Source organism: Puccinia triticina, chromosome 13A (assembly GCF_026914185.1).
Source record: "Puccinia triticina chromosome 13A, complete sequence".
NCBI classification, from domain to species: Eukaryota; Fungi; Basidiomycota; class Pucciniomycetes; order Pucciniales; family Pucciniaceae; genus Puccinia; species Puccinia triticina.
The window spans coordinates 40,537-64,215 of record NC_070570.1 but is presented as its reverse complement, the minus strand read 5'-3'; the positions used below and the strand labels follow the sequence as shown (position 1 = coordinate 64,215).

The 23,679-nt window shown below is 46.8% G+C and overlaps 2 protein-coding genes across 2 annotated transcripts in view; both read right to left on the bottom strand.

Moving 5' to 3' along the window:
• Positions 1-9,419: 9,419 nt before the first annotated feature.
• PtA15_13A4 (uncharacterized protein) lies at positions 9,420-10,049 on the bottom strand (the record flags this gene model as incomplete). The annotated part of the gene is made up of 3 exons (XM_053162704.1): positions 9,420-9,575; positions 9,656-9,744; positions 9,818-10,049. 3 exons carry the CDS (start codon positions 10,047-10,049, stop codon positions 9,420-9,422), a joined length of 477 nt encoding a protein of 158 aa, XP_053026161.1.
• A 2,019-nt stretch (positions 10,050-12,068) lies between these two features.
• The window catches only part of PtA15_13A3 (uncharacterized protein), a gene marked incomplete at both ends in the record, with an annotated part of 28,515 nt that continues 16,904 nt past the window's right edge, over positions 12,069-23,679 (bottom strand). Inside the window, 5 exons of the mRNA XM_053162594.1 lie at positions 12,069-13,671; positions 14,110-14,411; positions 14,475-14,543; positions 14,604-14,687; positions 14,754-14,769. Coding sequence (XP_053026160.1) covers positions 12,069-13,671; positions 14,110-14,411; positions 14,475-14,543; positions 14,604-14,687; positions 14,754-14,769 — 2,074 coding nt within the window. The remainder of the gene's footprint in view (positions 13,672-14,109; positions 14,412-14,474; positions 14,544-14,603; positions 14,688-14,753; positions 14,770-23,679) is intronic.

The window sequence follows — 23,679 nt, the reverse complement described above, 5'->3', positions numbered from 1 at the left end:
CCGTTCCAAAGCTGAGAATCAGATGTTTTAAGACTATTCAAAAAATGATTATCACCTGAGCCAAGGCTATTCCAAATCTGAGCATCAGCTGAGCCAAGGCTGGTCCACAGCTGAGAATTGTCTGAGGCTAGCCAAGGCCGGTCCACAGCTGAGCATTGTTGGAGCGAAGGCTGGTCCAAGCTGAGCATCAGCTGAGCCAAGGCTGTTCCACAGCTTAGCATCAGCTGAGCCATGGCTTGTCCACAGCTGAGCATCAGCTGAGCCAAGGCGGGTCCACAGCTGAGCATCAGCTGAGCCAAGGCTGGTACAGATGAGCATCAGCTGTTACAGGAGTGGTCAGAATCTGAGCATTGGCTGGGCCAAGATTGATCCAAAGCTGAAAGTCAGCTGATCCAAAACTGATGCAAAGCTTGGGCCAATGATAACCTGAGTCTAATCTGAGCCATGAATGTACTAAAGCTGAGAATAAGCTGGGCCAGGACTGGTTCAAAGCTGAGCATGAGCTGGGCACCAAAGCTGAGCAGGAGCTGGGATGAGAATCAGCTGACCAGAAATGAGGATTAGTGGTGCCCAGCCAAAACTGAGGATCTCCTGTGGAAATTCTTAAAGGTAAGTAGATTGGGGGAGATGTGGTTAGATGGTGGGTAGATGGTGGGTAGCCCGTTGGAGCTGGCATCATGTCACTTGTCATCAAGTGACTATTTTTTTTCCTGGTGCAAGCATGTGGTTTAATAGGTAATTTGTTTCTATGTTTTTGAGAAAGAGAATCCCAGAGAAGGCTGTGATTCATATGCTGCTTTTGAGCTATGACTGGATGAAATTTGGTTTCTGCTTGTATTTAGCCATTGTAGGAAGTTAAAGCACTACAAGAAAAACTCTAGAAACTGGCTGTTATGAGCCGTAGCGCGGGCTCCGCAGCGCAGACTCACATGTACATAGACTACACGTACATGTCACGGACCATACTCAAGGTTTGAGAGGCTGGAGATCCAAGTCTCTCCTTCATCCTGCAATCTACCATCTTGGATCCAGAAACCCCAGAACCCCAGACTCCAGACTCCATCTTCCTCTCCATAGAACAGACCATAACACTGGCAGTAGTTGACACACAGCATGTGTAACTGCCATTTTAACTCCACATAATTACATCATGCCCTTTCATGTACAGTCACTGTGTATATTTGGCTGGGATGAATTCATCCAAGTTTGACTGGGATGCACTCAACCAATTTAAAATGGGTTGATCTCATCCGATGAAATATAAAACCATGGGGGGTACCTTGGATTTATATTTCATCAGTTGAGATAAACCAAGTTTAAATTGGTTGAGTTCATCCCAGTTTAACTGAGATAACCTCAACTCAGCCAATTATGCTGGCAGTGACAGTGACTGTGCATTCAACCTTGGTTGAAATAAACTTTAAGATGAAAGAATTCAGAGAGTTAATACACAGCGGGGCGAATTGAGAATTGGTGGCGCGCCCTGCGGGTGTCACAGCCTCAAAGCGCCACTTGCGCACCCCCAAAACGCCACACTCGCGCCCCAACAGTGAGCGCTCCCTGAACGCACCCAGGGCTACCCAGGGTCGCCCCTGGGGCCGGTGGCGACACCGGTACACCCTTGGTACGCCTCGGAGACTGGTGCCGGCCTGGGGGCGACCTGGTCGCTGCCCCGGCAACGGTCGGGCTGTTGCGCCCTCGGGGCCCTACAGTCAGCGCTCCCTGAATGCACCCAGGGCTACCCAGGCTCGCCCCCGGGGCCGGTGGCAACACTGGTGTGCCCTCGGTACGCCTCAAAGCCCGGTGCCGGCCTGGAGGCGACCTGGTCGCTGCCCCGGCGGCGGTCGGGCTGTTGTGCCCTCGGGGCCCTGCAAAACGCCGAAGCGCCCCAAGGGCGTTCCTGACCCCCAAGGGATTTCCACCCCCCACAGCCTCAGGTACGGCCTAACAATCACCTTGTGACCACTGCGAGTCAACAACACGGCCTCGATGCAGGTTGCCGAGGCCTCTCGCATCATTTTTTTCATTTTTTTTTCTTCTCACAACCACCTCAAAAGATGCTCTGCCACGTGAGAGCCCAAGAAAACAACTTTTTTTTTTGACTTGTCATGATTTTCTCCCAAAAGTGTTGCAAAACACAGGGAAGTCCGCTATCAAACCTCAAACTACTGTTGACCTCCATTGAAGTAGCTGTGTAGTGCAGCTGTCAGGAGCGGCCTCTTGAAGATGTAGTGCAGCTGTCAGGAGCGGCCTCTTGATTAGTTTGCACCACAGACTAGGCGGTTTGAGCCCCGCAGTAGCCATATTTTTGGCTTCGCTGGCCTTAGGGCTCCCTCTCGGCCCAGCGGAGCTGGCTCTGGGTGGCGTCACAGTTGCGCCCCTCAAAGTGAGAAACGCATCATGGGCGACCCGGCGGGGAACTCCTGGGATCATTAGACTTGCCCCCAATGCGCCCCATCAGGGCGTCTGGGGGGCAGCAAGTTACAAAGCGCCCTGAGGGCGTTCCATGCCCGCAGGGTCCTGGCGACGCCCCAGGAGCCGCCCCCGGGGCATCGGGTTTGACCCGCTGTGTACTGTTTTCTCTAGTCATATTAAGCTATTTATGTTGTATTTACAAAGCGCTTTTGAGGATTGAGACTGATTAAGGTTGTCACCCTGTTGGCAACTAACCGTGTCTGAGAGGTTTGTTACTAGCAAGACAATAGTGTAAAGTGCCAAGGATGGGCCAATGGGTTTGTGGTAAGACCTGTAAAAGGTTTCAATCTATCAGTAATCTTGACTGGGAGGCTTGCTCAATGAAGGCACATTCAGATCAACAGAAGGTTTTAATAGGCATCCAAGGAATAACTCAACTTGGGTTCGTGGTTTTACCTGCAGAAAGGTAAGGGTAATCAAGAGTTGATGTTATTCCTGAATTGAAAGATGGGTGAGAATGAAAGCACTGTTTAAATATTGTATGGGTTAAACTTTGCTGTAATAATATTCTGGGGGATAAACAGTCCTGGGGGGCGTGTTTATATAGAGAGAGAGCAGGAGGGGATTGGGACGCTTGGAGGCGCTTCAGAACCAGGGGGGAACCGGAAGAACTCAATGGAAGCAGATCCTCATGAGGATCAACATTGGAAATGATCAGTACTGATCACAGATCAGTAGCTGTGTACACTAGTTGATCATTGGAATCAATGATTCCATTCAGTGCTATTTGAATTAGATTACATCATGTATTGTTTTATGTATTTATATCATAATCAATAGTTTATGTATGTAGGGAATGAGGCGTAACAGGGGATAAATGAGTGATACCTGACTTGGGGGTATTTCAAGTGTACAGTAATGTTAAGTTATATTGTAATCTTACTTTTTGCACTTAAATTAAATCTTATAACAACAGTACATTGGAGTAACTATATTTAACTATGGCTGTCTGTGTTGTAATGTATAACAAGATTAAATTCTTAAGCTTGTATCTAATGATTTATATATGTAATAAAGGTGTAAAAGGAATGTACTGTGTGTAATATGAACCAGCAGGTACTTGGTACATGTAAGGTACTGTGACATGTACTTGGTGGCTGACAAAGGTTTTTTTAGCTAAGAGCAGAAACTGGGCCGCTACTTGTTGAGATAATGGAAAATAAGATTAAACCAATTTGGTTCTACGTTTGTGATGATTGAATATAATGAGGTTAGCCTAGAGTCAGACACAAGGTCTTTTTTCCTATTTTACTGAGGACGTTTTTTCTTCCCTACTTGGATAGGGTTGAAGCCCTCTTTCTCATTTTCTTACTTTGAATCAGTGAGATGGCTGAGTAGCTTCACAACATTGTCTGTATTGATTTTAAAATTGTCTTAGCACTTGCCTTTCATCTCACTTCATCTTTTTTGTAACACAAACACTTACCGGTGTAAGACTCAAAAGTGGTTGTGAAACCCTTTTGCTGAATGGAGAAGGGGATGAAGGAGGTGCAAGCTCTGCCCTTCTATACTACCAGCTACAAGACCCACCAAGGTAAGCTTGGCAAGTTATAATAAGTGATAGGAGTGGTTAGCTCAAGATAAGTTTCTTGTGACACAGTATAAAAATGTTGTTATTTAGTATGTAAGAGTTGTTATATGTAGGTAAGAGGGTTGAGTGGGTACGTAAGTGTTTTGGGTGATGGGTGAGTATACAACTTGATGAGTAATAAACTGAGGAACTACAAATGGGGGGGGGAGAGAGCTCCTTATATAGACAAATGTGAGGGATTTTGGCTCCAGGGCAGCCCCTGAGTGAGGTATTTTAGCTGGCCTGAGCTGTACAACATGAGGGAGTTAAGAGGGAGTGGCTGGGTACAATTTATGCAAGGGGTGCATACATGAGGAGGGGTGTGCCAGATGATGTCATAGTTCATGCAAGGGGTGCATAAGCTGTGCAGGGAATGATCATGTGATGTAATAAGACCAAACATAGTGGAGTTAGAAGGAACTAGAATGTGGGGAACCATTCAGTTGAAGGGGCACAGCCTGCAGGGGCAGTGCTGCATGATGTCATATACATAACAAACAAATCCAAACCAATATATGTAGTGGGGATAGAATGGTGCAGGGAAATGTGACTTGAGGCGCCTGACAGGTGGTTGACTGGGTGTTACATGTTGTCCAAAGGGTTTGACTTCCAGTTTAGTGGGGCTCCAGTGATGCTTCCAGTGGGAAATAGGGGTTACTTTAGCCGTGGAGTCCATTTATGGTGTCTGATGGATGGTATCTTGAGGCCTTCTATATGTACATGAGAAAAACTTTTGATTTTTCACATTTTCGAGTACCACACCGGTTGAATCTCCAACTCTTTGAGTGGTCTGTTTTTCTTTGACTTTGTCTAGGAAAGATTAGATAAAGTGTTGGCTATCTTATCCGTTCTCTTTGAGATATTGAGACTGCTCACCTTTGGTGCTGGTCAAAATTCTCTTCAATAAATTAATAATAATGTTCTTGGGCTGGGATTTCCCTTGAACCTAATCTTGCTGCGTGTGGATTTCAGACCTGTGAGCATCAAGAAGAGTTTTTCAGTTTCACACCCACACGGCGCTGATTTAGACTGTGAAGATGGTTTGCTTTGCTTACCAGTTCCCGCAGCTAATTTAGATCCCGGCATCTTTCTCAATTTGTGAGATTGATGCCGTTCACCCAGGCATGTGTTCTCACATGGAAAGGCCTGAGTATCACCTCAATCTTTGTTTTAGATTCTTCATCTCAACTGCTAGCAGTTTCTAGAGTTTTTCTTTTAGTAGAAGTTTGCTTCAATTGGGTCTATGAATGAAAAATTCTTCTAATTTTTTGTTGCATTTCTTGCAAGTCTGAATCACAATGGGTAGTTATGTTACTTTAAGTTATCCACGTAATTTGGGTAACGTAACTTTCCTCATGACGCGCTGCGGCGCATTACGTTGTTAGTAACGTAGTTTTTTTGGGCCTCAAGCGTAACGTAACCGGCAAAAGGTGGCTGCTTTTAGCCTGGAATTCAACCTTTATCCGGCGCTCTGGGCCCTCCAATAAGGTAACTAGAATTGAAAAAATGCTATTACATCAACGTGATAACGTAACACACCGCCGTTACGCGTAATAGTAACTGTAACGGCAGGAAAATTGCTATGTTACCGTTACGTTAGCATTGTTGGTAACGTAACTACCCATTGTTGGTCTGATTGGTTGCTGGGGCAGGTTGGGTAAATAAATTTTATTTCCACCATCAAAAAAAGGAATCAAAGGGGGGTTGCTTTTCATAACCATAGCTCCAACAAGCAATCAAAAGATTCCACAAACATCATGTTGGAGAATTTTTGGCCAAAGATTGATTCCTGATCCAAATATACTGAAGCCCGCTTTGATGCACTTTTGTATGTCATAAATGGGGAAAATTTATGATGATCACCCATTTAAAATTAAAGGCTTGAAAAAGCAACTCTCAAAAATTGGGAAACAACTCCCAAACTTTGGTTTACATTCTGCAGACCCCGGTGGCCAAAACCTCCCCAAGTTCCCTCTTTTTAGGAGTTGTTGAATAAATTGGGTGGACACTGAGTTGGCAGAGGCGGAGCCTAAACCTTGAATATCCTGGTGCAGGCAGAGCTTGAGATCCTGATCCTGAAAAATCTTGAGGGTTGGTCCGCTACCTCTGCGCTGAAACGTGCATTACACCACATGTACTGGTCTGCACACCACAACGTTATGGGAATCTTTCCATCCCAGTTGGAGGAAGTCAGAGGAAGGGAAAATTTCCCTGTGGGCTGCCTTTGGGATGGTCCAGAAAAGAATCAAGAATCAGGGAATTGGAAAGATAGCATGTGGAGGGGGGGGGGGGGGGAGATTTGTTGAGTTGAGACAATGGGGCAGGATTCCAGTTGGCAGGGTTTGGTGGATTGAAGATCATAAGGAAGTCCACCAACAAAGGGCTGAGAATTTAATCTAGCACAGGATTGGAAAGGCAGAGAGTTTTGGAGCACTCAGACAACAAACTTAGATTATTGACAACAACAGGATTAGGATTAGGATCAAGAATTATGGAAGATCTGAAAAAGAAGTATGGTTCAGATGAGGTCCATGCTGCTTGATGATCATCTGATTTTGTGTGGAACTCAGACTCTGGAGTTGTGACATCTTGCAGGAAATTATATCATACATGAGAAAATAACAAAAAAAAACACCATGACAAAAAGGAAAAGAAACATGCAGAGCACAGAAAAACACTGCAACCTTGACTATCCGGGAGTCCACCATTTTGATCTTGCAAAACCTGAACTGCCTTGAGGTCCAACATGCACATCATGAATCCCAAGGCGGAGGTGGAGGCGGAGTGGAGCTAGGGATGGTGTTTGGGAACCCGCCATGGGTACAAGTACTGGGTTGTTTTTTTACCAAAAGTAGGCACCTGGTACCATCCAGGCGGTTACTGGCGGTACCTGGGGTGGTTTACCCATGATACTTGCTCTCAAATCCTTGCTTGCGGTTGGAAGCCATGATTGATGGTTTGGGCAGGGAGTTGATGACAGGGGTGTATGGTGGCCGTCTCATATTGGGTGTAAATAGGGTTAACAGCGCGATTGCATGCTCCAGGGGGCGCCATCAACCCTTCTTAGACCCAATCAATTCCTCTGAACCCTGGGAAAAATAGGGGGCTCAGGGAAGGTGCGGGCAGGCGGTACCTGGGTGCCCACTATTTTTCTCCCAAAAACCAGGCACCCACTGTACCCGCCAGGCGTTACCAGGTACCCTAAATTGTGTTCCTTCCCAAATTCCATCCCTAAGCGGAACAGAAATTTTGAAAGCTTGCAGAACCCCTATAACTGCATGTCACCACAGTGAGTGTGGTATTGCGCATCACACCGTGAAACACTCCACAACCGCAAAACAAAGTGCACAAACATCCCAATGAGGCAAAATTACACAGAAACCACAGAAAAGACAGAAAAGAGAGGAGGAAGAACCAAAACAATAGAACATAGAACGAGCTTGAGTCTGAGAGAGAGGGACACATTGCTACAAAAGTGGAATGAAATGGAAAACTGAATTGGCAGAGGCAGACTAGTATAAAACTTGAATATCCTGGTGGAGGCTGAGTTGGAAATTATATACTGGTGCTAAAGCATTGTGAAGGTTTGTTTGCTAGGTCCACTCTGTAAATTGAATTATGCAACTTATACTTGTCTGAGCACCAAATTGATCAGTTTTTTGATGATTTTCTGTGCCTGATAGGCTTGATCTTGATTTTTAAATTTGATACTACATTCAATTCCTTAGCTGGCAATGAGACTGATGTAGTAGTCAAGCTTCTTTGCCCAGGTATCAAATTCAGATCTTTTGGCCACAGAGGAAGTGATCTTGTGGATCACTAAATCTACCTTCTTGAGAATCAATTAAATATAGACACTGTTTCAGGGTCCTACATCTGAAAAAGTTGAACCTAACCTCAGTTTCAGCCAGAACATCTTTTGCCCCACTGTCACTCTCACAAGTTGCCAAAGTATTCTTGTGTTCATCCTGTGCACAGTCTTCTTCAAAAATTTCTGGATCAGTGATCAACTCACATTCTTTGACAATGGGGCCAAGCCCAGGCACACAACAAAGATTTGCTTTCTTCTATTTGACCAGGCCTTTGTTGGTCTTGGCAATCACGTTTATGCTGGCATTGAGGATTAAAGCCACCTTGTGGCACAAAAATTTGATGTGGTTCCATGATAAGTCCAGATTGGTGTCTGTTTTCTCAAGAATTAATTGGTTGGCCTCAGTGGCCATGGTCCCATTGTTAGTGCCTGATTCTGTTGTCTGGTCTAAGATGTATTAGACCAATACTGAAATTTCAGAATTGGAGGACTTCCTGTCAATCTGGAAACCCAGATTTTGCAGGGAAATCATTGGAGGACTTCCTGTCAATCTGGGAACTCAGATTTTTCCAGATTTTGCGAGGAAATCTGGGCTCAATCGTCCCAAATCCTAGATCTGCCTAGATTTCCCTGCAAAATCTGGGAAAATCTGGGTTTCCAGATTGGCGGGAAGTCCTCCATTATCTAGGCAGATCTCAGATTTGGCACAATTGAACCCAGATTTCCCTGTGAATTATGGACTACACTACCACCTCTACTCTGTGTTACACAACACTGCCTCCTCTATGCTGCATTCTGCTACACAACTGCCTCTACACCGGATTATGCTACACTAAATTACACCACAATTTTTCACACTACCCTAAGTTATTCAGGGTGTTGACACCTCTCAAAAAACATAGGGGCTTTTTTTAAAAAAAAATAGGTGGAAAACTCCCAAAAGTCCACTCATTCTAGTCAACAATTCCCAAAATACCTGCAACCCAAAAAGGGGTCCGGTTGGACATTGGAGAGGGGTTGGCTGCGGGTCTGTGGGACGTAAAGTTTTTTGGTAGTTGTTTCCCAATTTTTGGGAGTCATTTTTCCAAGCCTCTAAAATTTGGGGTTCTCAAAGTTGTGACACAGGGGCATATGCCATGAAAACATACAACCTTATTTGCAGGGACTATCAAATGCTTCTTTGCAAAAAAAGTTGTGTATGGCAGTATGTCACATTTGTATGTTTTCAATTTTGAGAACCCTAATTATTACACATAACAGTGTATCCAAACGGCAGGCAACATTTCCTCTTTTTGCCCAAACATTTATGTGGGTTTTCATCAAAAATTGCACATTTGGCCAACTTGAACTATGGTGGACACAAATGAAGCCTTGTTTGGTACCAACATAATTGCAAAATATAATTTGGATTAAAACATGATAGAATTTTTACTTCAAGTACAAATTGGAAATTATGACAAATTTCCAGCTACAGTGAAGTTATACAACCACAATGGTGGAATTTTATAATGAATAGAAACACAATGCAAGACAGGTATTTGAGATCTAGAAGTAGTCGCCGGTTTAGTTGATTGAGATGCTCTTGGCCTCTGTGTTCTTGACCTTGGGGACAGTGACTTCAAGTACGCCCTCCTTGAAGGATGCGTTGATTTGGTCGTGGCTGACCGAGGCGGGAACAGCAATGGTTCGAGTGAAACTTCCAAATGTGCGTTCAGATACCTGGGTTGGTCGATACAATTGCAGTCATTCCCTCTGAATTTCTGATAGTTAAAGCTGCCTGGAGATAGCTTTACACTTACTCGAACACTACCGCTGGAATGATCGGCAGAAGACTTGGCTTGCCCGGAGATCGATAATCGGCCTTTGTGCAGCTCAAGGGAGATGTCCTCTAGAAAAGGTTCATTCGCCATTAGATGATTTTTCGCTCAGGCTACATGGGGAGTTCGAGAGAAGCTACAAACCTTTGCGGACACCTGGAAGTTCAGCCGAGACGATGAAGGCATCGTCTTTTTCAACCACATCCATCTTGGGACGCATGACTTTGGTGACCGGGCTGGTGCCGGATGTGGATAGGTGACGCTTTCGGCCTTGTGATGGGCCGCTCGAAGGTAACCCGTAGCGCTCGGTTAACACTTTCTCAAGGAGAGCTTCGAGATCCTCCGATTGGCTGGGAAAGACGAGTGAGTAGGACATGTTGGTTCTTCTTTTTCGGATGTTTGTAGGCGAGCCGATTTGCGGTGTGTGGTATTGGGCTTGGGAGAGGCCTTCGTCGTCAGAGGGGCAGTCCTTTTATGCTGCTGGGTCTCAGAAGGATTCCCTACGCCCTCTGCCCACCTGAGATGAAGTCGCAGCCATGGAGACATGCTGGAACACTCTCGAGTGTGCTCAAGTCAAGTCATGAGGGCATCGACGAACTTGCGTGCCTCGCCCCGGCCCGGGCAATGGATGTCTCGAGATGCAACCCGGCTGCCTCTCGAACATTCCGCGACATTCCTAACTCTCCTCGACGTTGTGGAAAATAACAGTTTTTTTGATTACATATTACGGCAGCTACAACATATGAGACACTTTTTCAAACTATATTGTCACTCACTAGCTGACCATTGGTCTTGTTGCAGAGGATCTCTTGCTTAATCTTTGTTGTGGAAGCTTGACTCTGTCTGGAAAAACAAATGTGTCCATTGAACATACTTCAGGCAAAGTGAGAGTAAGCCGACCCTTGGTCTGGGATCGCAGTTTATCACCAGGAATTCGACGGTATTTGAGTGTGAGCTGGTTTTCAGCTCTCTGAGCGTACTTTTGGGTCCTTTGGTCGGACTGTGAATGTACCAACAAGTGTCAAACCCGATCAAATTAAGGCCTCTTTTACTGATGAAAGTAAATCTTGGAAAGTTCAAATCAAGGGCATCAATTGTGATGTCCCGGCGCCGACCCGGCACTCTTCTTTTTGTTTATCGGTTAGGGTAATCTCTTACCATACGCGGTCTTCTAAAAGACTCGCCTAGTTGTCCTCTCCCACTATCATCTTTCTTTCCATTCGCGGACTCCACAGAGTCCGTTCTCTTGTATCTCCTTGGTTTCACTCGGGCCTAGCCCATCTTGTAGCTAGAGGCCCTCGCCTATAAACTGAGGCTCCATCCCCCACCTGGAATGAAGCCTCAGCGCACTTTCAGCAATCTTTCCGTTACAAAACCGGACTGTCATCACAAATGTATAGCACTTGAATAGACGTGACATGCCTTTTCATGAATCAAAGCATGCCGCATGACTCAAGCGGTCATCCAAGGGATTATGCGGCCAGGATGACTCCTTCTTGGCCATCTCAATCTTCAAATCTTCTGGGCCACCAAGACTGCAGTACGGTCTCAATGGCCGGGAAGACATTCTGTCAGCCATTGAGACTGACGTAAATTTTCCATGGCCAAGAGGTTCCAGTCATTGAGACTGCGCAGTCTTGATGGCCAGAGCGTGATGAGCTTGGGGATGGATGAACAGGAAAAACATTCTCCGCCATCAAGACTAGATAGTCTTGATCATGGCCGAGATGATTCCTCCCCGGTTGTCTTGATGGCCACGATCTTCCCACGATCGAGACTGCCCCATCTCGATGGCCGGCGAGGAATCCCCTTGGCCATTGAGGCTGTTGACTCCTCATGGCCAAGAGGTTCCAGCCGTTGAGACTGTGCATTCTTGATGGCCGGGGCAGTACATACTTCGTATATACCCGGTGAAAAGCTGGTGCATAGTACCCCTCCGCCTTTTGGCCACAAGCTGGTAGTACCGCACCGCTTTTTGGCCGAAAGCTGGTACATAGCTCACACCGCACCCGGCACTGCCGCAGGGGTGCCCGGCGGGTCCGAGCAGTATCCGCCCAGCGGGGCGGGGTAGGATACCCCCCAACAGGTACCAGTTTTTGTTCTCTAGTGTAATAGGATCCCCTGACTCAAATTTTTGACAACCACAATTAAATATGTGTAAATGCAAAGGGATGAGGAAAGGACAAGATGAGCGTTGTTGATGTTTCAAAAAAAGAAGAAAAAAAACAGGGGATGACTTATTGGGAGTGATGATATGTAAGTCCTTGGGGGCACAAATGGGGTTGAATTATTGTACAACAACAAAGACTGGAAACATTATGGATGATGGAGATCTGGGGGAAAATAACAAAAGCACAGAAAGGAGCACTAGGGGAGTATGGATGATGATGATCGATTAATTAGAAACAAGAGTAAGTCCGACGCGTTTGAAGAACATTTCCTCTTTCAATTTGATGACTTGGTGCCAGCATTTCTCTTCCCAGCCGGGCTCCATCATCTCGATGCTACTGGACTGGGAGGATGAAGGGTTGTGGAGATGATGGTGGAGGGAGTGCTGGAGGCTCGGCATGGGCGCGGAGCGGAGTGGGTGGGGGAGACGCGTCGAGGGGGCTCCGTGCGAGTCTCCTCCCGGGTGGGTGTGCACCGATCGGGCGAGATCGAGCGTGTCGCGGGCTTCCTCCAGCTGCTCGGTAGCATCAGTGGCTCCATCGGATGGCTTGAGGTTGGATGATGGCGATGAGTCGTCGGTGGTGCCGCGAGCTTTGGATATCAAGGATGGAAAAGTGCTGATGGTTTGGGAGAGAGAGCGGCCGGGGGAGCGTCTGAGGACGGCAGGCGAGGGGGCAGGCGACAAGATCGGCACCTCGGTGCTGAGGATGGCTGGTCGGATGGCCAGGGATATTCCAGCTGGCTCTGGTTGATCTGGATGGCCGACCTGAATGGCCTCTGGGGTGAGGTCGTGTGCGGTGGTCGAAGTGGGGCTGGGCGATGGGGACGGCTGTGGGGGCCGGATCGGGTCTGGGGTTTGAGGGGGGTGTAACTCAGGATTGGGTTGTAAGGCTTCCTCGCAGGGAGCGTGATCGTCCACAGATTCTTTGGCCGATGACGTGCTGCTTTGCTCAAGATTTGGAGTTTTGTCAGTGGTGTCGAGGAAGGCGTTTTCTGGAGGAGGCTCGGGAGTATTGCCGGCTGTGTTGAAGACGGCGGATTGGAGGGAATGAGTCAAGGGGGGCGAGCCTTCGAAGGAGTCAATACTCTGATGGTTTTGCCCTCGGATCCTTTTGAGTGCATGGTCGTAGGCAAGGCCCAGAGAGTGTGTTTCGGTGAACCGACTGCTTGGAGGAGGCTGGTTGATGTAATGTGTGAACCAGAAGGTTTCGTCGAGTAGGAGGCCACGTTCGAGTGAGCGGACAAAGGTCCAAAAGTGGCATACTGCCCTCAGCCGGGCCAAACAGTAGGTGGGACAGATCGGATATCTCGTAGATGAGCCGTCAACGGTCTTGAAGGTGTGAATATGCAGGGAGTCGCTGTGATCGCTGTTGGGAGTATTACGGCCGCTGCTCGGGAGTTTGAGGCTGACAGAGGGCGCGAGTGCGGACTTTTCGGGAGCGGGTTGGGTGGAATGAACGGGATGGGAAGAACGTTTGGGCTTGCCGATAGCGGCGCCAAAGCTCCAGGCTCCGCCTCGCAGCATCTTGCGCATGGCGGAGGCGGTGGTTGAGGCCGAGTTGCTAGGGGTGTGGTGGGTTGATCCGGTCGAGGAAGCACGAGCAGACAGCCAGGGGTCGAGTGAGCAGCCACATAGGGTACAGCTCTGGAATTCCGAGGCCTGGCCGGACTCGGACCAGACGGGCTCGATGACCAGGTTGCCCTCGAGCAAGGCGGTGAGCGTGGCCCTGCGGGATAGGAAGTTGAGTCCGGGGGCGAGGTCTAGCCTGAGGGCTGGATCTGAGTCTTCTTCCAAGCATCGTTTGAGGAAGGGCTGAGAGAGGTGCTGGCTTAGGGGCAGGAAGGGTGTGATTGAATCTTTGGGATCGAGAGGGGGTGGATCTTTGGATGATGGAAATGAGGATGCTGAGGATGAGGATGATGAGATGGGATGAGAGTGGGGTGTGGGTGTGGGTGTGGTGGTGGGGGTGGCTGGAGAGAAGTATGATTCGGAGAGGGTGTGGGCTGGGGTAAAGGGGCGAGGCAGGGCATCCTGGCGGATGCGGCGCAGGTGGTGGATGAACTGGAGGAATTCGGTGAAGGGTATGATCTCTTGGGATAGTTTGAGTAGAGGGGTGGAGGGGTGGTGGTGGTGGTGGTGGTTGATGATGGTTGAGGAGGGATGGCTGGGGAGGGAGTCTCCGGAGTGATTGATGATCGAGCCTGTGCTGGTCTCTGAGGCGGATGGTTTTGAGTTTCTTCTGAGGGCTTCGCATTCGTTCCTGTACTGGTCGCGTTCTGCTTCGGCGGCTTCGAGGGATAGCCTGAGCTGGTTGGTCTGGTCTCTGCGTGCTTGGATGAGTTCTTCGACGCGTTTCATGGCCTCTTCGACCTGGCTCACTTTGCGCTCTGCTTGGATCCGCTGGAGCTTCTCGGCGGCGACGAGCCTGTTGGCCTCGGTGAACAGACTGGCGGACAGGTCATCGAGTTCTTGGTTGATCGTGCTCAGGGATGCTTCTGATTGGGAGCGGCGCTCGGATTCGAGGGTGACCCGCTGGGTGAGTCTCTGGAGTTCGAGCTGGACGTTTGCCTGGGGTATGGGCCATTGAGTGAGTGAGTTCGGTTGTTTGGGTGGTGGGATGGATATACGCACGCGTTCGACTAGGATGCCGCCCTTGAGTGCTTCTTTGTGCTGAGCGGCTTCGAGTTCGAGCAGAGCGTTCTGGAGGGGGATGGTCAGTTGTTTTGCTTGCTGTGCTGTGATGCAGAGAGGGGGACTGACCCGTTTTGTGAGTTTGCTGTTTGCTTCTCTGGCTGCGTGCAGTTCGTCTTCGAGGGTCGAGATGCGTTCGAATGATCTGACGAGCTGTGTGAAGGAGTCAGTTTGTTTCTTTCTTTCGTTCGTTCTGGGATGGGGGTGCTATGTACTGACCTTGAGGTTGAGCTGGCTGAATTCGGTGTTGCTGTCGGTGGTGGTGGTGGCCATGGCTAGTTGGTTCTGGCTGGTCTGTGTTTTTGGGTGATGGAGAGCAGGCGGGCAGCTGCACAGCCACTCACACCCAACTATGTATGTACACACTAGTGCACTGCTCCCATCCTTAACAGCTGCCAATCATCAAGACCAACAGATCAACCCGCTGGAAAAACAACACCCAAATGGAGATTCTGACAAAAAATTCGGAGTGGGCCAATGCTGAGCTTTTGTTGATGCAAATGTCCCATTTCACCAACCATAGTATGTAAGTATGTATGTCATATGAACAAAAAACAAAGTCCACTTCTTGGGTCCAAAGTTATTGAAAACTCACTGACCGCCCAGAGAGCAACACATTCCAAACAGTCCGCTCATCAATAACTTAATTATAAGGAGGTTCATCCATATTTACAGTACCTATGTAAATAAATAGATCATCTAGTCTCTAAACACATAATAGATAGTCTACAAGTCCATAGTACACACCTGTATCCACATACTATGGTCTAGTCCAAATTTGGCATCTGAAAAAAATGAGACTTCTTTTGGAGGCATTACACAGACTTCAAAGTTATATTTTCGAGTTCTCCTTATAGTTTACATGTGATACATGTCTGGTGACTTTGAACACATCATTCAAAGTTATAATTTCCCATTGATGTGATGTCAGATGTTAAAGAGGATCATTTTTGAAGTTGTTGTCCTATGTGGCGGCTACCGATTTGGTTGATCCATCTAAGGACAAGGTACCCCAGCATGGCTTATAACTGGCAGGGAAACAAGCACCCTAGAATCCACTCAACCTCACCCGGGAGATTAATAACTTGTAAGTTGTTGGCACAATTTGAACAAGGGGGCCATTCCATCTCAAACGTGGTTCCTATTGGGCAGCTTGAAAGCGTGTAGAGCTCTGTTGAGGAGTGTCGGAGAAGTATGGAGTTAGTTGAGCAAAACTTGCATAGAAGCTTATGGAACTATGTGCAGTGACCCCGCCATGTAAGCATTCACAATGTAAGCATAGCATAAATGTAGATTTCCCGCAACCATTCTCTTGGTTTTGCTGGGATTTTACCTTGATAAGAAGCATACCGCAATGTAAGCATAGGATTTTTGTCCACCATCCTTATGCTTACATGGCGGGGTCACTGTAGTACTTTCTGCCCAATTGTATATATATATCTCTAGTTTCCGAGCATGTAATACACATCAAGGGTTTTTCACTTTTGTCTTTCACAACAGATTAAGAGTCGAATAACTCTAACTCCCTGGTCTAGCCTTTGTGCAAGGCTCTGTTATATGTCTGGTTCTGAAAATCTACCTGGTGCTCTGTCTGATTCAAACATATCATCTGATTCCGGAAACACTGAGATTGCGTCTGGCCTGGTTATAACTCCTGGTTCTGGTCTGGATCCTCCTCTCAATACAAATTCAACGATGCCACCAAAGAAAACAAAAACTGAGGATCAAGTGTCTGCGGTCAAAATTGATGAAGAATCCCCGGCGCTTTCCAAATTTCTGGCAAACCCAAATTCCTATGTCTTGTATGTCAATCCTCAACTGCTCTCAGATGGTTCCAACATCTCGCAATGGCTCGACTTGCTGGAGGACTTGGCGCTGTTGGTTTTTGGTATTCAGAAATTCTGCTTGGAAAAATCTAATTTTGGCCTACTTACCCCGACGATGGATCAATCCTTAGAACATGTGGTGAAGAATTCAATGGCTGTGGAACTCAAACCAATCATCAAGGATTCGGCGTCTGCGTGGGATTCAATTGAAACTATCAAGAAGAACTTTCATAAGTCTGTTTGGTCTCGGGAGTTGGAGCTTGTTGACTCGTTGGTCAAACTGGATGCGGATCCTACGCCTGGAGATATCAATAAGTTCTTTTTCATCTTCAGAGAGCTTGGCGGACTTGGTCTTGATCTTCCACTTGAGTTTCAAGGTCTACTTCTTCAGGTGTTAACTGATCCACCGACTGGGACGACCCGTACAACTCTCAACAACATGATCTTGGCCGCGGCGGAGAAGACTGAACAAATGGGCCCACGAGATGTTCAGATTGTCTATAACTCTCTCAAGACCAAATCGATGGAGGGAACTGGATCCGAGAAGAACCCCTTTCAAATCAATCAGTTGGCTCATGGCCGACGACCAATGACACGTCCGAACTCAGTGGTGAGTAACTTGCCAAATCGGCCCAATGCCTCAAGATGACCTCCCTTTCCTGTTTTGGCAAACGACCAGTGTGGATACTGTAAGGAGTGTGGTCACTGGAAGAATGAGTGTCCTGTGCGTCAGTCTCAGCAGGGGCAGACCAGCGGGGGTCCTGGTTTGCAGAAGAACCCTGTAGGCCCTTATGCACCAGCAATACGGGTTGCTGCAGCAGATGCGCAAGGCATTGTTGACACCGGCGCCACTAATCATGTGAGTGGCAACATTGAGCTTCTCACAAATCTTTGTCCTCTACAGCAGAATATACTGCTGAATCTGGCTTTGTTTGATGGGTTGGTGTGGAGTTCTGGCGCGTACTCAGGGTCAAGACACTAGGAAAAAGGCCTCAAGACCATCAAGACCTTCAATCTTGACGGCGCGGCGCGCACGACACTCTCAAGACTTTTTTTTCAGGCTCCTGCTCTCATTTCTCCCCTCTTTCCTTTCTTTTCCTTTCATTCCCTTTCTCTTCTTTCTTTCTTTTCTTTTGTTTGTTTGGTTTTGTTTTGATTCCCCCATTGATTTTTCTTTTTATACATGTCTTTTCTTTTCTGTTTCTTCTTGGCGCGCTTTGGAGAGGATGAGACAGAGGAGGGTTGGTTTTTGTTTTGTGATGTTTGTTTGTTTGTCTCTTTGGTTTTGGTGTGGAGGTTGTTTCTCTTTGGTTGTTCTTTTGTTTCATCTTCTCATCTTAGTTGTAGAGGCGCGGCGGGCACGAGGGCTTGTTGCGCGGCATGTCGCGGGCCTGACTCCAAGTTCAGCCGAACTTGGAGGAGGGATCCGCATGGTATCCACCTCCGAACCACGAGGAATATCATCAGTTTTTTTTTTGAGTTCTGAGCTTATTGATCTGGATCGTGTTGATTCATCCCCGCATCTGTTTTGAGTTCTGAGTACCCGAGCTTCCTGAGTTTTCTTTCTTTTTGATCACGTCCCGCCTTTTCTGACGACCGCGCCGGTTTCCCTCTGAGGTACTGCTTTCTGAGCTCTTCCATCCAACCAAACCGCCAAGGGTATTCCATCCCCTTGTTCCTTCTCAACAAATCCCCCCCCCCCCCCCAACCGCTATCACTTTTGTTCGACTTTTCCCAATACTTTTTGCCGGACCACCACCAAGGGCAGCACTCAAGCAACTCCCCCTCACCCGACTGCCTCAGCTCAGCCCTGACAGGAGTCCATATCGGTTACTGCAACGCATGTTGGTACCAGACTGCGCTCAAAACTCTCAACAATAAAGCTTGATAACGTCTTATACTTGCCGGCGGTCCGTGGAACTCTTATCTCGCTTGGACAACTAGTGGACAAAGGCTTTCAGGTGGACTTAACAAACCACTCTTTGACCATCTTGGATTGGGTATCTGGGGACACGGTGGTTGGATCATTCAGCAGCAGGGCTTGGCGGATCCCTTTACAGATTAATTATCATCCTGTCTCCACTTTTTCTGTCACTCCTCATCATGTAATGCAACTTTTGAGTGACTGGGGGTCTTCCCTGGAGTGGCACTGTTGCTTGGGACATGTCTCGGACAACGTCATTAAGCTCTTTCTAAAAAATTATGTACCATTGTTTAATCTTTGATCATGGGTACCTTTCTTCTGCGAAACTTGTGCTGCGGTTAAGAGTGAGAGACGGCAAGTCAACTTGTCAAGTGAAATACCTTCGAACAAGAAACTAGATGTTGTTGTATCCAATGTTCTTGGGCCGGTGAACCCTCCTGATATTTTTGGTAACAAATATATTCTTACGCTGCAGGACCATGCAACTACCTTTTCCTACTGCTTTGTCATTAAGTCATGGTCAGAGGTGGAATCTAAATTGCAACATGCTCTGAAGATTATATTGGTTCAACAAAAATCTCCAAAATACTTTAGATGCGACAATGCCAAGGAATACACAAAAAAATCCTTTGTTGTGTATCTCAACTCATTAGGAACTACCATGGCTTTGACGGCTGCGTATACTCCTGAACAAAATGGTGAAGCGGAACGTTTGAATAGAGCCCTGGGCAACATGGCACGTGCAATGCTGAAACAGTCGGGACTTCCAAAAACAATGTGGACTTTTGCCTATCGAGCTGTGGTATTTCTACACAATTGACTACCAAATTCCCGTACAAAGGGTGAAACACCATTAGAACTCTGGGCTGGAGTGACCCCGCAGGTGGAGAACATGTACCCTTTTGGCGCGAAGGCATATGTGCACATTCCTCAGGACAACCGAGTCAAGCTGGATGATTGGGGACTAAGGTTCCGATCCGGACCCCGATGATCCGGTGATACCCGACCGGATACCGGGTCGGGTCGGGTCACGGGATGGGTCCAGAGATACCCGGTATCCGGTCGGGTATTTCTGTATAGGAGAGGGGCAGAGGAGAGACATTTTTCACCTTCAATCCTCTGCTGCAACATGGCAGCGGAACCTCTCAAAAGAGAGGACTTTTTGACTACTTTGTTTGCAAAGACAACTGATATATGAAAGAAAAAAAGCTACAAAGTTGGTAATTTGATGTTATTGACATTGATGATGGCTTCAGCTAGCCAGTCTTTTAGACAGATCAGGGACTCAAGAGTTTCGACTTTCATCCGATTTTGTGTATAGTCCTGGATGTATCGACCGGCAGAGAAAGCTCTCTCGGTTGGAGCACTGGATGCAGGTACCAAGAGGTATGTTCGAGCCATTGTCGCAAGGGTTGGAAACTGTTCGGAGTGCGTTTTCCAGAAGACTAGAGGATCACAAGATTCCTCTTTGCATTCAGAGCTCAGATAGTAATTGACCTCTTCATCCAGCAACGACATCTTTTGTTTCTTTTTTTTGAAAAGGCTAGACTTCAATGTGTTCTTAGGCGCTGTTTCGGAAGGTTCGTCTGTTATGTGGTCTTTGTTGTATCTGTTATTCATGTACTTCTTGGCTTCACTCCGAAAGTCGTCGATAATTGATTTCCTGCTGCGAGTCATCATTGCAAGGACTTCTGGAGAAAGGATGTCAATCTTGATGCGTGGGTCAAGCAAAGTTGAGCATAGATAAACAGGTTTGTTGATTGCTGAATTGAAATATCCCTTCAGCTTGTTGAGCATATCTTGTGCGGCCGGAATCAGTCCCTGAGCGCCATATTTCTTAGAAGCCTATACGTTAGGAAAAGTTTGACAAGTACAATGATTATTAATACTGATACAAGCTTAGACGAGATTGAAAAGATTTGTACCTCTGTAAGCTTTTCCATCAAACAAATGTATACCGGTGCTGCAAGGACCAAAGTCGGAGTTTTTTCGGGCGAGATCGTATCTGTTGCTTCTTCAAGAGGCTCCAAGAAATTACAGAGTAGCTTGACTTTATCCCATTCCCCTGGTGTAAGGTCGTACTTCTCACTCAAGTTGTGGGCTTCGCAAAATTCCGCAATACAAGCTCAAAGACTATATGCCCTCCTGAGCATGTGAAACGTCGAATTCCATTGGGTCGCTACATCATAAATCATTGATAATTTTTTCCCCATCAAGCGAATAGTGATGTCTAAGAATGCAGCTTTTTTTTGAGGGGAGCGCTTTAAGAAGGTTGTGAGGCTGCTGATTTGAGAAACAACGCTTTTGAATTCTATTGGATCTGCCACTGGTTCATCATTGAGGATGATTGATAGTCCCTGCGGAACTTCGGGTGGTGGTGGCGGTGGTTGGAAGAGAGATTTTATTCCTGCTTGCGCGGCGAGGTTGATCACATGCGCCATACAACCAAGCATACAATTTTGACTATTGAACTGAATTTGAGTCAATATATAGGAGCTCATTGTGCTGTTGTTTGTTGCATTGTCGGCTGTGATACAGAATACCTTATTGGTAATGTCGAAAGACTTCAGCACCTCTATTAAGTGCTTTCCTAGATTAACTCCAGTGTGAGTTCCATCAGCAATCCGAGCAGCTAAGACAATCGACCAAAGAGAAAAATTCTTGTCAATCCAGTGTGCTGTTACTCCTAGGATTGATTGGTTGCTAGGGGACGTCCAGGTGTTGCAGGTTAGGCTGATTTGGGACTTGATTCCGCGGAGCTGTTTGCAGAGGACTTGTTGTCCCTGTTGAAAGGTTAGCTGAATGAACGAAGCCAATGTGTCTGCAGTACAAATAAGATTTTTTGTTTCTGGGTTGCAGAGTCGAAGGAGCTCGCGAAATTCCTTGTCTTTGATAACAATATAAGGAATGTTACAGTTGATGAAAAAGCGGGCAACTGTGGCAGTCAAGGAGTCGCGGTTGAGTTTCGTTGGTAATTTCCCTTTTTTCAAGAACTTCGTGATTGCACCGGTATCCAATTTTCCTTCGTGTATTTTATGGCAGCGGTCCAAGTGATTGATCATACTTTTGGTTGATCCCTTCCCGTCGACGGCAAGCTTTTTAAGGCATAAGTCTCTACCTCCGGGAGTCTTGTTGACCTGGCACACGTTGAAAGACGCATTGTTCGTGGTAGTCATCTTGAAATATTGCCAAACCCAGCTTTTCTTGATGGAAGCTTTGGGTTCAGAATCAACTGGCCGCGTTGTTGGTTCGTCTTCCGAGGCTGAATCGATCTCAATGGGTGCAGAGTCACTAGCGGCGCGTTTGGGGGCCATTTCTGGGTCGTGGAAGCGATGGTCAAGCGTTAATTCACGCAGAAGAGCTCAGATTCCCACCAAACACACCTCAGAGCCTCGAAATCACAATTTTTGGGGATATCCGCCGGGTACCCGGTGTCGGGTCCGGATACGCCGGGTTCGGATCTTGGGAAGGCAATACCCAAACCCGGGGCACCGGATTGGAACCTTATCGGGGACAGCTCTGTTTTCTTGTCTGTTACTCAGAAGATGGTCAGGGCTGGTATTTTTGGGATGCTCAATCAAAAAATCTTATATCCTCGTCAGCAGCGGTTTTTGTGGACTATGCTGGAAAACCTATCCCTCCAAAGACGTCAAACAAGGCAAGCGTGGATTTTATGCTGAACCAGCTGGAACTTCAGCTTGGCAAGGTACCAGTGGATGTAATTTGTGATGAACAGGACCAAATGATCAACCAAATTCCTCAAATTCCTGATCTGGAAATACCAAAGAATCTAAAGCATGCAAAAAGATCGGATCTGTGGGACTCGTGGAAAAAAGCATGTCTAGATGAACTCAACGTGCTTAATGAGTTTGGTGTCTGGGATGTTATGGATGAGGATCCGAACATGAAGATTGCTGGCTCTTGATGGGTTCTTGCTCTGAAACAAAATCCCGATAACTTGATTATTCGATTCAAGGCACGATTTGTGGTGCAGGGTTTTACTCAAGTCATTGGTGTTGACTGCTTTGCAAAATTTGCGCCAACGGCTTCTTTATCGTCTCTTCGAGTGCTCTTTGCATTGGCAGAAATCAACAACTGGGAAATCAATACATTTGATGTGTTGACAGCATATCTTCATAGCCCCATTGATGAGGAAATATATGTTAGACCACCGGTGGAATTGTGCCCTGAACTCAAAGGCAAAGTGCTGAAGCTGAAAAAGGCACTGTATGGTACAAAGCAGGCGCCTCAATGTTGGTGGAAATTCTTTTGGTCGGTAATGGAGAAACTGGGGTTTGTAGTAGAGGAAATTGAACAGTCAATCTATTGGTGTAAAAAAGGTGATGGCTTGTTGTTGGTTTGGATGCATGTGGATGATGGTGTTGTGTTCACCAACAGCAAGGAGTTGCAGGATGAAGTTAAAAAGGGTATGGAAGAACATCTGAAGATAAAATGGGAATATGGAATTTCAAGGGTAGTTGGTATTGATGTGGAAAGGAAAAATGTAATTCAGCTCTCCCAATCACAATTTGCAAAACAAATTGGGGACGGCACAGAACGGTACTTCAAGAAATCTATTCTCCCGATGTGGAACTTCTCTTGGGATGAATAGAGCTTGAGAGGGAATTGGTGCTTGAAGGGCTGCCTCTCAGGGGAACAAGAAAAAGAATATAAGAGTGTGGAATCTTATGGAAAGGTGTGGCAATGGAGATTTCTTGAGGTATGTCTGGGGAATTTTCTCTAATCTAATATCTTTAATTCACAGGTAACAAGTTTGTCCAATCTGATTTATTGGCATAAACTAGGCTAATGAAGGCTGACCAGTAATTTCTGTAATTTCTGATGGGATCTGATGGGGAACAAATGAAGAGGAAAACAACCCAGTTTATATACACAAGAAAGAGGAGACATGAGGAAACAAGGATAACCTGCAGGGAAGAATAGAACATTCTACTTCTATAGGATGAGACAGCCATGTGGTCAGAGTAGTGGTTCAAGGAGTCACATGATGGTGTAATAGTGGGTGGGGATGATGCCATCTTCTGGGGGCTATGGTGCAATCTTCCTAGTTGGAGGAGGGGATATGTGAGACATAACAGGGGTAGAATATTCTATGATCTAAGAGCATCCTTACTGGTGACTAGTTTAGCTCAAAATTAGCTAGTTTAGCCACCAATCTCAACCACACCGGGTGTAGCTAAGCCCAAGCTAAATTAGTGAGAAGCTTGAATTTCAGCTAACCGTCACTACATTCAGTGACGGTTAGCTCGAAGCTAACTGCCATTTCCCGCGCCCACCACTCAGCTCCACCCCGCGAAAGCCAAACCGATACGGCTGAATCGCTGTCGCTAAGTTAGTTTGCAACAGCTGCGAGTCAAAACTTGCGCCAACATGG